The sequence below is a fragment of the Centruroides sculpturatus genome, unplaced genomic scaffold (assembly GCF_000671375.1).
Source record: "Centruroides sculpturatus isolate CEXI.00-Female unplaced genomic scaffold, Cexi_2.0 scaffold46, whole genome shotgun sequence".
Taxonomy (NCBI): domain Eukaryota; kingdom Metazoa; phylum Arthropoda; class Arachnida; order Scorpiones; family Buthidae; genus Centruroides; species Centruroides sculpturatus.
The window spans coordinates 834,786-850,808 of record NW_019384418.1 but is presented as its reverse complement, the minus strand read 5'-3'; the positions used below and the strand labels follow the sequence as shown (position 1 = coordinate 850,808).

The 16,023-nt window shown below is 30.5% G+C and overlaps 1 protein-coding gene across 1 annotated transcript in view; it reads left to right on the top strand.

The window, feature by feature from the left end:
- LOC111619265 (neprilysin-2-like) overlaps positions 1–16,023 on the top strand; it is a 55,678-nt gene that overhangs the window by 32,062 nt on the left and 7,593 nt on the right. The window contains exons 7-12 of the mRNA XM_023360948.1: positions 1,755–1,940; positions 2,019–2,090; positions 2,168–2,310; positions 12,074–12,320; positions 12,406–12,504; positions 14,539–14,616. Of these exons, the coding sequence (XP_023216716.1) occupies positions 1,755–1,940; positions 2,019–2,090; positions 2,168–2,310; positions 12,074–12,320; positions 12,406–12,504; positions 14,539–14,616 (825 nt within the window). The remainder of the gene's footprint in view (positions 1–1,754; positions 1,941–2,018; positions 2,091–2,167; positions 2,311–12,073; positions 12,321–12,405; positions 12,505–14,538; positions 14,617–16,023) is intronic.

Below are 16,023 nucleotides of genomic sequence, written 5' to 3'. Positions count from 1 at the left end.
AAAAAAAAACATTTAAAAATCGTTCTGAATCGATTAACGAGGATTAGGCACCGATTCTACCTCTCAGCCACTAGTACTCGCTTTTCACCGCACCCCTCCCCCGTGACACGCGTCTCACTGTCGTCAGTTCGTAAGAAGCTCTCGAATGACGCCGTTGTCAGATGTTTCTATTATCTAATTTATTGTGAAAAACACTACTTATATATGAATAAATAGATATTTTTTCTTATGAATAAATAGATTAGTTTTTTATATCAAAAAACTTTATTTATGCGAGTACTATTTATTGTTGGCAAGAAAAAATTTTGTGGCTCTTTAAAAACTTTGAAATTTTGTAAATTATAATTTTTGGCTCTTCCGACTCAAAAGGTTGCCGACCCCTGGTCTAGTGGTTTCCTTGCTATTGAAATAATTGTGGTGTGGACGAAGTTTCTTCAACTTCCAGTGAATGTAAATGATGCAGCGTGAAGATAATCTTTCAACTTCTGGTGGCTCTTACTATATCGGAATATTACGCACAGATGCTTGGCGGAGTTCAGTGGTGTTGAGAACATTGTTCAACTTCCATTGCTCAACTACTAGCGGATTTTCTTGTGGCCGAAACATAAGTACTTTGGTGCAAATGATTATTACTTCTTTACACTATACTGTCTTATTATTATATATTATAGTTTGTATATATACTCATTTCTACATGATATGTATCATCTATGATATCTTTGCACTTCTACTGTTCGCTTCTTTTATAATTTGTTAACTTGCGCTTAATTGTTGTGATTCTAATTTTATTTTATCTTCGTTACTTTTAATTGTTACTGTATATTTTACACTATCTTATTTTTTCATAAAATTTTACTTGTATAAATATATATTACGCCTGTATAATATCCTTGTTGTTCTCACATCATTGTACAATTTTACTCTTAATGTTTATTAATATGCTGTGTTCATTGTCATAATTAGTTAGTGTTTTTAAATCCTGATAATGCTCAGCGAAATCAGGAAATGTAACTTATGTTATTTTAATAAAATGAAATGAATGAATAAATGAATGAATGCAAAGTTTGAATCTAAAATTACAAAGTTTGAATCCAATATATAACAGCCTCTATCCATTTAATTAAATACCAAATTTTATATAGTTTATTTCTTATCTTGAAGTATCTCAATAAAATACAAAGTGAACATTCTTTCATTGTTAACTTTCAGCCTTTGTAAACGTTATTGAATAAATCATACATTGTTTTCAGATTTTACCGCCAGGAAAACGAAACTTATTGTCATATTGTTTGAGAAAGTAATAACAAACTTTTGATTTATAGTATTGATCCCTTATTAGCAAAGAACTACTTTGATTGACTACCGTTATTACATTATTATATAACGAAAGATTATTTATATAATGGGAGACTTCGCTTATACTTCTTATAACGTTACAACTGTTCGTAAGGTTACAACGAAACATTTTACCAAATTACCAATGCACAAACCCTCCATTAATAAGTTAATGATTCTCAGAATTGAAACGAGAGTAAGGAAAACAGCTACACTTTTATAAACTTTCCTGTTTGCCGCTATCATAAAATTATGTTTCTGATACGTTGTCTTGTTTTCTTCCCAAGATCCAAGATTAATTAAATTTATAAAATAAAAAATTAAATTAATATACAATTTCATATTTATAAATAATTGGCACTATACTGATTTATGCAATGTAATTTATATAATATTGTAAACATTTCATTCATTTCTAGATACGCCGTGGATCTGATTTAGTTAAGACAACTATGTTATTGAATACGACTGAAGAAAAGTGGATTAAGTTAAAAAAGAAATATATAAATTTGATAGACTACGTACTTTCTGAATTAGATTGGTCAACAGAAAATAAGAACCAGCATATTGATGAAATAATCGACTTTCAAACATCTTTAGCAAAAGTAAATAGAAATATTGATATTTGTTAATTAACTTAAAAATAGAATCCATACTTAAAAATAATTTTAAATTCTGTGTAGATTCTAGATAAAGATTATAATGATAATTCAACAAATACAACTATATCAGAATTACATTCGAACTGCTCACAGGTACAACAACATATTTATAAATAGCAATAGCTTTATGCTTATTAATCGTAGTTATATATTATATAGTTTAATTTCAGATTGATTGGAAAAATCTGTTTATGTTTTTATTTGAATATCTTCAACATTCTGAAAAATATGATGATGAAATTCCTTTAGAAGTAAACAGCATGGACTTTCTGACTGATCTATGTGAACTTGTTGGAAACACTAAAAATAAAAGGTGAGAACATTTATTATTATGCAATAATTTCAAACTAATCGACACAAATATTGTTGTGTGCAAATAAATCCTTATTATCATTCTCAGTGTGTCTGATTTCGAATTCGATACGAAAATTTTGAATTTTGTAAGTACAGTACTGTAATTCGAATTAGAACTCATTTCTCATCCCTTATCCAGCGGGCCCATACTATAGCCCCTAATTGATTAAAATATGTAATACTGAGTCTAGTCATATTTGTCATTGTAACTGGACAATTTTACAACTTGTCTTATCTGGAATTCACGAGGAACGCCGTCGTATATTGACACTGCTTACGATAAAGTAATTTGCGTTCATTATCAAAAGTATAGAAATCAAGTATCTTCCGGAGGCACATCTATTAGCTACGGCTAGTAAAAAATTCAAAGTGTTATTGCTTGTCAGTTTAACACTTGTTGAGTGGTAATAAATCAAGGAAGAAGAACGGCGATAGAAAAAAGTAAAGTTAAGAAATTTCGTATTTTACTTAAATCAATTCATAATATGAAGAATCATAGCAGCTATAAGTAATGTATTCTGTAGTCAATGATTATCAAATTCATTTAAAATACAGTATATCATAGTAAGAATAAAATAAAATATATTTTGTATTAAGAAATCGTAAAACTAGAGATGTATATGTTATGGACAAAGTGATTAATACGGGCATTATGAATAATGACCAACAAAATCGGGCATTGTAATAAATTTCAATAATTTATCAAATTGACCGGTCATTATGAATACTGCTACCACCTAGTCGGGCAAAGTGATAATAATACGTTGAGGAGTGATCATCCGACATACGTTAGCCAATCAGAACTTACATCTTACTTGCTCACGCGTATTGCATTTAGTACTGAATTTTAAATTTGTGTGACCAGTAGTTACATAGTAATCTTTCTTCTTTGACAAAAGTAACGATCATGGAGGAATCTTTAAGTGATATGAATAATCGCTTCAACAACCGATTAAACTAGTTAAAAACCAAAAGGGCAGAAGAAATAGCATACGTTCTTTTAGATATTTTTACAATTTTTGGTGCACCGAGTTCTCTACAAAGCGATAATGGCAGAGAATTCGCCAATAATATCATCAAAGAAATGTGTAATATGTGGTCCGAGTTAAAAATGGTGCATGGAAAGCCCAGACACAGTCACAAAGTCAGGGTTCAGTAGAAAGATGTAATCAAGACATAGAAAATATGCTTAGTCCTTGGTTGGAGATTAACAATACTAACAAATGGTCGGAAGGATTACGTTTTGTACTACTGATGAAAAATCGAGCGCATCATACTGGTATAAACTGCAGCCCTAAGAGGCCATGTTTGGAGCAAAGTTAAAAGTTGGACGAAGGAATTTTATACCCAACGAATCGTTGTTTAACGTTAATACAGAAGAGGATCTACAGAGATTTTTTAAAACTATCAACGAAGTAAGTCAAAGTTGCTCAAACTCTGAAAGTCCAGGTACCGTCCAAGAAAACATTATGAAATATTATTTGATAACGCTACCCTTACATAGCAATATAACTGATGAAGTTCAAAGATCTACATCGTCTTCATGTGAAAAAAATCTAAACCAGGATGTTATTAGTATTACAGAATTGGTGAATGAAGAAGAAACAATCCAAACAATTGATCCAAAAATAGAAAAAAAAATAAGAAGTATGTCTAAAACAAGGGCTTTGTTTAATCTTAAAAGCAAGCAGAAAAAATGATTAATACATCAAATTCCAAATACACAGCAGCTATTGTTGGTGATACAGTAAGGATTCGTGTACCTGGTGTAGATCGAGCCCGTAGTGATGGAAAAAATATTTTAGATGTCGTTGCGGTTAAAGATAACAAACTTTACAAACTTTACAAACTTTACAAACTGGGTACCAAACATGGCATATTAAATCTATTATATTCCAAAAACCAATTTACTGTTTGTAAAGAAAACTTCATTTCTGTTGGAGATGTACCGGGTGCAGAAATTTCGCTTAAAGAATGTGCAAGAATGTCATCAATTTCTGAAGGCCACAACTGTAGTTAATGCTACTGAAAAATTGATTGAAAATCTAATTCATAAAATTTTACTTGTATAAATATATATTACGCCTGTATAATATCCTTGTTGTTCTCACATCATTGTACAATTTTACTCTTAATGTTTATTAATATGCTGTGTTCATTGTCATAATTAGTTAGTGTTTTTAAATCCTGATAATGCTCAGCGAAATCAGGAAATGTAACTTATGTTATTTTAATAAAATGAAATGAATGAATAAATGAATGAATGCAAAGTTTGAATCTAAAATTACAAAGTTTGAATCCAATATATAACAGCCTCTATCCATTTAATTAAATACCAAATTTTATATAGTTTATTTCTTATCTTGAAGTATCTCAATAAAATACAAAGTGAACATTCTTTCATTGTTAACTTTCAGCCTTTGTAAACGTTATTGAATAAATCATACATTGTTTTCAGATTTTACCGCCAGGAAAACGAAACTTATTGTCATATTGTTTGAGAAAGTAATAACAAACTTTTGATTTATAGTATTGATCCCTTATTAGCAAAGAACTACTTTGATTGACTACCGTTATTACATTATTATATAACGAAAGATTATTTATATAATGGGAGACTTCGCTTATACTTCTTATAACGTTACAACTGTTCGTAAGGTTACAACGAAACATTTTACCAAATTACCAATGCACAAACCCTCCATTAATAAGTTAATGATTCTCAGAATTGAAACGAGAGTAAGGAAAACAGCTACACTTTTATAAACTTTCCTGTTTGCCGCTATCATAAAATTATGTTTCTGATACGTTGTCTTGTTTTCTTCCCAAGATCCAAGATTAATTAAATTTATAAAATAAAAAATTAAATTAATATACAATTTCATATTTATAAATAATTGGCACTATACTGATTTATGCAATGTAATTTATATAATATTGTAAACATTTCATTCATTTCTAGATACGCCGTGGATCTGATTTAGTTAAGACAACTATGTTATTGAATACGACTGAAGAAAAGTGGATTAAGTTAAAAAAGAAATATATAAATTTGATAGACTACGTACTTTCTGAATTAGATTGGTCAACAGAAAATAAGAACCAGCATATTGATGAAATAATCGACTTTCAAACATCTTTAGCAAAAGTAAATAGAAATATTGATATTTGTTAATTAACTTAAAAATAGAATCCATACTTAAAAATAATTTTAAATTCTGTGTAGATTCTAGATAAAGATTATAATGATAATTCAACAAATACAACTATATCAGAATTACATTCGAACTGCTCACAGGTACAACAACATATTTATAAATAGCAATAGCTTTATGCTTATTAATCGTAGTTATATATTATATAGTTTAATTTCAGATTGATTGGAAAAATCTGTTTATGTTTTTATTTGAATATCTTCAACATTCTGAAAAATATGATGATGAAATTCCTTTAGAAGTAAACAGCATGGACTTTCTGACTGATCTATGTGAACTTGTTGGAAACACTAAAAATAAAAGGTGAGAACATTTATTATTATGCAATAATTTCAAACTAATCGACACAAATATTGTTGTGTGCAAATAAATCCTTATTATCATTCTCAGTGTGTCTGATTTCGAATTCGATACGAAAATTTTGAATTTTGTAAGTACAGTACTGTAATTCGAATTAGAACTCATTTCTCATCCCTTATCCAGCGGGCCCATACTATAGCCCCTAATTGATTAAAATATGTAATACTGAGTCTAGTCATATTTGTCATTGTAACTGGACAATTTTACAACTTGTCTTATCTGGAATTCACGAGGAACGCCGTCGTATATTGACACTGCTTACGATAAAGTAATTTGCGTTCATTATCAAAAGTATAGAAATCAAGTATCTTCCGGAGGCACATCTATTAGCTACGGCTAGTAAAAAATTCAAAGTGTTATTGCTTGTCAGTTTAACACTTGTTGAGTGGTAATAAATCAAGGAAGAAGAACGGCGATAGAAAAAAGTAAAGTTAAGAAATTTCGTATTTTACTTAAATCAATTCATAATATGAAGAATCATAGCAGCTATAAGTAATGTATTCTGTAGTCAATGATTATCAAATTCATTTAAAATACAGTATATCATAGTAAGAATAAAATAAAATATATTTTGTATTAAGAAATCGTAAAACTAGAGATGTATATGTTATGGACAAAGTGATTAATACGGGCATTATGAATAATGACCAACAAAATCGGGCATTGTAATAAATTTCAATAATTTATCAAATTGACCGGTCATTATGAATACTGCTACCACCTAGTCGGGCAAAGTGATAATAATACGTTGAGGAGTGATCATCCGACATACGTTAGCCAATCAGAACTTACATCTTACTTGCTCACGCGTATTGCATTTAGTACTGAATTTTAAATTTGTGTGACCAGTAGTTACATAGTAATCTTTCTTCTTTGACAAAAGTAACGATCATGGAGGAATCTTTAAGTGATATGAATAATCGCTTCAACAACCGATTAAACTAGTTAAAAACCAAAAGGGCAGAAGAAATAGCATACGTTCTTTTAGATATTTTTACAATTTTTGGTGCACCGAGTTCTCTACAAAGCGATAATGGCAGAGAATTCGCCAATAATATCATCAAAGAAATGTGTAATATGTGGTCCGAGTTAAAAATGGTGCATGGAAAGCCCAGACACAGTCACAAAGTCAGGGTTCAGTAGAAAGATGTAATCAAGACATAGAAAATATGCTTAGTCCTTGGTTGGAGATTAACAATACTAACAAATGGTCGGAAGGATTACGTTTTGTACTACTGATGAAAAATCGAGCGCATCATACTGGTATAAACTGCAGTCCCTAAGAGGCCATGTTTGGAGCAAAGTTAAAAGTTGGACGAAGGAATTTTATACCCAACGAATCGTTGTTTAACGTTAATACAGAAGAGGATCTACAGAGATTTTTTAAAACTATCAACGAAGTAAGTCAAAGTTGCTCAAACTCTGAAAGTCCAGGTACCGTCCAAGAAAACATTATGAAATATTATTTGATAACGCTACCCTTACATAGCAATATAACTGATGAAGTTCAAAGATCTACATCGTCTTCATGTGAAAAAAATCTAAACCAGGATGTTATTAGTATTACAGAATTGGTGAATGAAGAAGAAACAATCCAAACAATTGATCCAAAAATAGAAAAAAAAATAAGAAGTGTGTCTAAAACAAGGGCTTTGTTTAATCTTAAAAAGCAAGCAGAAAAAATGATTAATACATCAAATTCCAAATACACAGCAGCTATTGTTGGTGATACAGTAAGGATTCGTGTACCTGATGTAGATCGAGCCCGCAGTGATGGAAAAAATATTTTAGGTGTCGTTGTTGCGGTTAAAGATAAAAACCTTTACAAACTGGGTACCAAACATGGCATATTAAATCTATTATATTCCAGAAACCAATTTACTGTTTGTAAAGAAAACTTTATTTCTGTTGGAGATGTACCGGGTGCAGAAATTTCGCTTAGAGAATGTGCAAGAATGTCATCAATTCCTGATGGCCACAACTATAGTTAATGCTGCTGAAAAATTGGTTGAAAATCTAATAGATGCAAATGCTACCAAAGAAAAAAAAATTATGTAATTCCAAATGTCATGAAAATGTTAATTGCTCAAATAAATAAACTAAAAAGCATTTAATTTTTTATATAATTTATACCAAAAATTGTTAATAATACTTTTCGTTAATATTAGTTTAATTAATATAGTTAATAGTACTTTGATATAATTTACAAAAAATAAATATTTATAAATGAAATAAGTGGAGTTTTTTTAATCAAATTTAAAATTCTGTACTAAACGCTGTACGATACGCACACGCAACTCAGCGTGCTGATTGGCTAGCGTATGTCAGATGATCACTCCTCAACTTATTATTATGACTTTGCCCGACTAGGTGATAGCAGTATTCATAATGACCGGTCAATTTGATAAATGAATCAATTTTTATCACACTGCCCGCCCTATTTGATCATTATTCATAATGCCCGGTCATTATGAATAATTCCCGATTAATCACTTTGTTTATAACATATACATATAAATAGCTATTTTATTGAAATGTCACATTCAAAATATTTATCGTTTTAACGAAATATATCTTATAATGTTGATTATTTCGCTATAAATGTATTTAAAAACTTCATAGAAATATAGTAGTGCAATTTACAGTTATCATCGATTATAAAAGTAATGAGCCTACTTTAGACTTTATGTTGTGCACAATATGCAGCCGTTGATGTCATTATTTGGAACCCGGCAAAATAAAAAAGTAATATTAAAAGAATAAAATTTGTCATTAATCAACAATCTATGATATTTGTTCATTGAACTAATGCTTTCAGGTTAAGATCCGACTATCACTTCTACTTCAAGTATAAAATTGACATCCGAATCAAAAAATATATGGTAAGATTGCAGATGTGGATGATGCTGTTGGGATCTTTACAGAGCCGAAGAGCATGTCCGTAGCAAAAAGTCAAAGGAACTAAATGTGACCCTTTCGCGAGATATAGCCCTCCGAAATCAGCCTAAAGCCTGCTTCCGAGTGCTATAGGAGTCGCAGCGTGCTATGCTAAGCTTATGGCGTGTTTAATAGTCAGTACAGCACGATGATCAGACATTCCATCGATATTTATTCGTAAAGAATAAAGAAAAGTCTGACAACCGACGCCTTAAGTTATATTCGTCTTCAAATGTGGAACCCAATGGCGGCAGTTTCGGTCGCCATCTTGCTTACGGCGTCATGCTCGCAAACGACTTATCTTATAGGCACGGTGGTCAGTACCTATAACAAATAATAAACACAATCACTTTTGCTTTTTACGTTGAACCATACTACTGCTTGAGAATCTGCATACTCCGTTTCATCAAGGCTCCACATGAATACGTGCGCTTCGGTGCTCGCTATCGCTCGAACCTCAGCGCCCGGGTAGGCGAGCCTCCACACTATACTCCCTAAAACTATACAATTCCACGAACAGGGCAGGGCTACTCCCGTGGATCTCATGAAAGACCACAAATCTCGCGATATTATTTTATTTTATTTTTTGGACAAAGAAGTAGAAATTTGAATCTACTAAATGGCGCAAGTTCAAAATCTTATTCGTAGGTCTCGCGATTTTTATTGGAATAGGTGGAGATGTTTTCGGCTTCTCGTCTTGAAACCATGCGCAACATGGTTGTCAGACGAGAAGCCGAAAAAATCATTTGTTCACTATTTGATTATCGTTAGACTTTTCTGAATAGTTTATTTGAAAACTGTTACCGTTATATCATCCAAAAATGTAAAGTCAGTGACGAATGTCGCATATTCCAGAAAAAATAGTGATGCTTACTTTTTATACAGTATAACGGCAAAGAATTAAGCTTAAGTTTGCAAAGAAACTAGTGGTGTAATGAAAGTATGTGAAGAGACATTGCGAAACAAAGTATGCTCATAAATACAGCGAGTTGAACTAGACTAATTAGAAGGAATAAAGTCAAGAATTATAACGCAAATGATAAGCCAGCAAAAGTTCCTTTTTTCGCAAAAGTGAAGAATGATGCCAATTTATGAAGAATGATGTAAAAACAGTAATCAAAATAGTAAATTTTAATCTGCCCAGAGGTCGTAATCGTAGCCAGTCGGCATTGAGACCCCTGAATCCAAGGATGTTCAAGTATTCCGGTCAGATTTAAACTCCCAGCTGTGAAAACGTAGTCTACTTTAAAGTTCGCTGGGTTAGTGCTGAAAAAGTATCAAAACGAATGTAAGAATTACGTAGAGATTCCGACGAATCCAAATTTTTGGTTCATCGTGTATACTGAAAGGTTATATATTTTTTGTTTTAGTTTAATAAGCAATATGATAATTAAAAATTTATATTCGTAGTTTGAAAAATATAAAACATAATAATTTATACTAATATTAAAACTTTTCTTTATATAGGCGTCATTATTAAATAATGTATACTTAATTTTTTTTATATTCTGCAAGCCCTAATGTATTTTTTTCCACGTCAATTATGGATTTTTTTTAGTTTAGATCTTTTTCCTCCTTGTTCACACTAAATGGCCCCTTTACACGCCCATCAAGGTTTAACCAAGCCCACAATTGGAAAGTGGCATGATAGCAATTAGGCTCGACTTGTCAAGGACAGACCGGGTACAAAATTCCAACCCAGATTATTACTCAGTCCTGAATAATTTTGGCATCAGCGTATTAGCCAGATCTATAAAAAACGTCGATTTCTAAATAAATAAAGGACAGACGCTGACATATATAAATACTTTAAATTTTCATATTACAAACCTATAAATTTCCAATAGCATCGGTTTGTTCTATCTGTTTTAGCTCTGACATCGACATTTAAGGAAGAATAGATGAAAGTCAAAACCAGACATGAACAGCTTAAAAGCCGTAAACCCCGATTAACTATATACGAGCTCCTGATTTGAACCGAAAGTCACGTTATTTCAATTCGAAAATTTTTCCCCGAACGGAATTAGATACATAACCGGCATGACTCTATTGCTAACAGGAAAAGTATGATATCAGAAACAAAAGCTTCTAACATCGAGTACATATAATTTGAATTAAATTAGTTATAAAAATATGAATACAAATTGCATCCCGGCATTGTGACGATGTCACAATAAATAATTGCTCGTTTATTTTGGATATGAATAGTAAGTATGCTGGGGCATTTTCCTGCCTCAGTCATCTATTCACTCAAATGCTTAACCTAATGATCAGCTTTTATCACTACTAGGCCATTCTCGCAGACTTCAAATTTTGGGATTGACTGCCAAGATGTAAAGATCGTCTATTGATCACACGATCCTGAATAAAAATAAAATGTAACATGTCTAAAAGTAGATTTAAGGTAGCTATAAAATAATTTTAAGTTAAGTTAGATATAAGTTATCAGGTTTTTAGATGTTTGTTATAGTCCTTATGTTATTCTGCTTCCTATAGGTTTGCTAGCTTAGGTTCTGTATTAATTTTAGTATTAGATTAAGCCTTCATTCTAGTTTTAAGCCTTAATCTTTACTATGACTTGTTTATATGTAGCCTCACTACTTATGTGCGTAAGCTACAACTTGGGTTTTAGATCTACGGCCTTGCAGCCTGAAAATTGCACGCCAACTTAAAACGTAGTGGGAGTAGTAACCTTACATTCTCTGTTCAGTGGGACTCTTCCATTTCCTTCTTTCTATCACCTCTCCCCCTTTCCTTTTCGCTTTCTTCTCCCCATAAAACACTTAGTGTACTGCCGTTGTCTTTTGTTATTTGCTGCTTGCGCATTAAAATGCATTTTCATCACACTTAGGTATGTTATCAAAGTTTCAGACTTTTTAAGATCTAAAGATTCTAAAGATCTTAAAAGATCTTGCATCCCAAATTTCATCCACTTCTAATTAAGAGATGAAGATGAAAGTTTAGAGGCAAGATTTAAAAACCATACAAAACAGGTTAAAGAAAGCGTTTACAAATTACAACTATTTGCAGGTTGATCACTTATATCAATAAGAGCACTCGTCACTGTTCAATTATTTGGTTTTGAATTAAAAATTAATTTATCATTTTTAATCTTAAAAACTTGTAGAAAATTCAATTAACTACAATAAAATTTATTTTATATCCAAGTAAATAATTTAAACATTTATTGATATTAATTTTTCTAAACAGAATAATTTATAATTACCAAGTATGGAATATTATTGTTCGTTATTTACCTCGCATTCACAACGGTTTTAGACAACTTGCGGTCGATACAAAAGAATCATTGTATTTGTACGACAAAATTTATCGTTCATTTTCGGATATGAATAAACTGAAATGGAAAACTTGCATTCAAGATATGGACACGTATACTGAATTAGGATTAGATTACATAATGTTAAAATCCATGAATCGAAAAGACGACATTAATGAGGTATATCATTACAGTATTTTAATTTTTATAGTGTTACACTAATCAAGTAGGTTTCTAAACTATATTAATTATTATATATTTTTAGGTGAAAAGTTATTCCAAACAAATACGTGAAACACTGGATGAAATTTTTTCGGAAGAAGACTGGTTCGATAGCTACAGCAAAAATCTCACCAGAATTAAAGTAAAATTTTAATTTTTATTTAATGTTTTTAATAAGTGAGAAATGCTGTTACCTGTACTTTATCATGTTTTTAAGCAGAATTACATTACTCCTAACATAATATAGACTATAATACGCTATCCTGAACTCTCATTGTCGTCTCAATTTTATCTCTCGAGTGCATCTGCTTTAAGGTTGGCGCACGACTATAATTCCTTCACGATATCGTGGCAACGATAGAAATGTATATCCCCACATACCAAAGCTATAATTTATAGCTTTTTATTGAAATTGAGATAGCTAAACAAATGAACAACTCGTCTCTCCTTTTGTTATTATAACTTTAATTATGTTAAAACTAGAGACGCTGGGTGCATGATATAAATGTTTCGAAGTTTGAAGTTTTCACTTCCATCTTTCTTACTTCCAATTTTTTTATTACCGTATATATTCTAAATATTCCGAAAAGCAGACAGGTTTTTATTACTTGGTTTTCTCTTTTAATTTTTTATTTTTATTTTGAACTTGTAAGATATTCCCATTAGGCATGGGGAAAACATCTACAGATGAATTGTGGATGTTTCTTATTCCGTGGCATTTAAATTATTTAATTTTGAGGAAGAATACGTTTTTAGAAGGAGGATATACTGAAGATTTGCTCCTAATATTTTATGTACTTTGCTAAAATATTGCCAAGTTACTTCCTTCTTCCACATGATTTTTGTTTTTGTTTATTTCGGCTATAAGTCAGTATCAAATTCTCGTTTGGTATCATACGCCATGCCAATCTACTGTAGATGTTAGCAATTGAGTTAATTTCAGTTACAATTATATTCCACATTTTAATTTTTGTATCATGATCTTTGGACTCACTTTTTTTATTCAGTATTGTAATGATAATTATTTAATTAGCTTTCCATGTGTCATTTAAAAAATTAGATATATGTATTTTAAGTGAATAAAATCTATTGTATAAATAGTCTATCATAGCGATTTTCAATTTAATTCCTGGTTTATAATAATAAATAAATTGTAATTTTAAGTATGATTATCTCTTTTTTATCAAAAGTTTTAGGAAAGAAAGTAAATTTGGTTTCCTATTTTATTCAAAGTTATACACTTATAAAAAAGTCAGAATACAATGCAGTAATTTGACTTATGATAACACTCTTAAATAAATTTTTTTTCTCTTTTGTTTTTCTGATATTTCTTCAGATTACTGGCAGGTCTGCTTAAGTACTAAATGTAAAAGATTTTCCTGTAAATTATTCTTTACTTTTCTTATTAAATTTTTCTGCATTTTCTTTTCATTTCTAAGTATATTTCTCCGCATAACAAGACTCTGAAATTTATACAAATAAAAACACTTATTCTTGATAATTCAAAATTTAAAATATGAACATATATCACAAACACATTGGATATTTAAATACAAGAGATTTAAACAGATCTGAAGTGAAATGCTGATTATTATAACTGCATATTAAGAACATCTTTTTTTAATACATGCATCATATTGTTCTAACAACGTATAATTAAAATAATTATTATAATTGAGTATGTTTTTTTCATATTCGTTAAAACACTACGTTCCAATATAATATTTTTTTTAACTGAAAATTTTTTTCATATTCGTTAAAACACTACGTTCCAATATAATATTTTTTTTAACTGAAAATTTTTTTCATATTCGTTAAAACACTACGTTCCAATATAATATTTTTTTTAACTGAAAATTTACATAACATTATTGTTAGCATTAATTTATATTAAACACTGCATTAAAAGAAGTATTCTCATCTGAAAAGCAAAATATTGCTAAAAAAATGCAAAAAATAATTATAAGAATCACACAATATATAATTTAAACTTTGTCAGTATATTGTAGAATTCGTGCAATTGTACATGTAAGAATATTTAAATATTATTTAATTTAATTTAAAATTTCTAACGTATTTCAAGTCGAATTAAAATATGATATTTATTTAGGTTTAAAACAATTTAGGTATAATTACTGTATTAAAAATTTTTATATAATTTTTTATTTTAATGTAGTTGAAGAAAATCGGACAGCATATAGGATACGAAAATGGTTCTCTTAATGCAGAATTTTTAAATACGATGTTTAATAATGTAAGTAAAAACTAATCTGTTTAAAATATTAATTTTAAAAAATATTAGATGATTAAAAAATTGATTCAGTATTGTAATTTAAAATTGTATATTGAAAAATCCATTATCATATTATTAATATAGAATAAGTAGCAGTTAAGCCTGGACTCCACATTACCTGAAAACAAAAACTCACAAACAGAACTGAAACATATAGAGTTTTCGTTTCAGTTATGTTTTCGTTTTAACTTGACTCCACTAGAAATTGCGCCATCCGTTGATTAGTTCTGTAATTGTCGTAGAGTCAAACATGGACGACGCTACGGATTTTGCCGTGCTTTCTCTGCATTTATTAACAATTTCATTGTTAATAATCTTTGAATTATTTACATTTTTTGTCGCATTTTATAACTTCTTCGATGAAGAATTCCAAATCTATTTGTTTCCTCATCGTTTTCGCTACACTTTCCGCCATTACGATAATCAAACTACATGTGACTAATGCACGTGACTACGCATCACAAATCCTTGCGTTTTTATTGGTTGCAGTAAGACAGAAGCGCGGGACGAAAACGGAAAAGTTAAATAATTTTTAACTCTGCTTTCAATCTTGTTTCTGTCCAACTGAACGTTACAAAACTGAAAGTTTCGTCAGTTTGGCTTTCAGTTTTACGATTACGTCGCGGATTCCGGTAATGTGGAGTCCAGGCTTTATTTAAAAAAGTATAAATTACAAAGAATGTTTTAATTATTTAGAATAAATTATATAATTTTATTCTAAATGATTCTGTCGTCACCGAAGAAAATTTATTTTGTGTGTTTTAAATATTGAGGCGAATAAGAACCTACGGCGGAATTGAAATTCTATGATCGACTCTGCCGAAAATATCAAAACTTTAAAAAGTAAATGATAATTGAATAAGAATAGTAAAGAGAATGAATTTACTGTTATTTTTCTTGATAAAGAATTCATATAATCATGTTTATAGTTTATTTTCTATAGTTATTCTTGTGTGACCAGAAGGTCGGCATTTCTTTAGTGCCTCGTCAGGACTGACACCATCGTGTCTTCTAGGATAGACACAGAAACCTTAACGGTCTCAAATTCGGAATTCGCGTGAGCGGTCACGTGGGCGGATGATCGAATTCGGAGGATTGAGAGCCGGCTCGGAACTGAATCACTCAGGTTAACAACTAAAATAACCGATTTGATTGAACTAAAAAGAATACATAGCTTCATATATCGAATTACGGTCGAGAGAGAGTTTACAAGAAACCGCGAATTGGTATACATTCCTGTGATGCACTTAATTGTGTGGACATTCAGATCGATGAACTTCGATCGGTCGGTCGCCGGGAACTTCTTTCAGTTCGGTCGGCTCTAGCAGTTGGGAGGCGTTATATTTTCGTTTTGCTTGGACGGCGGTC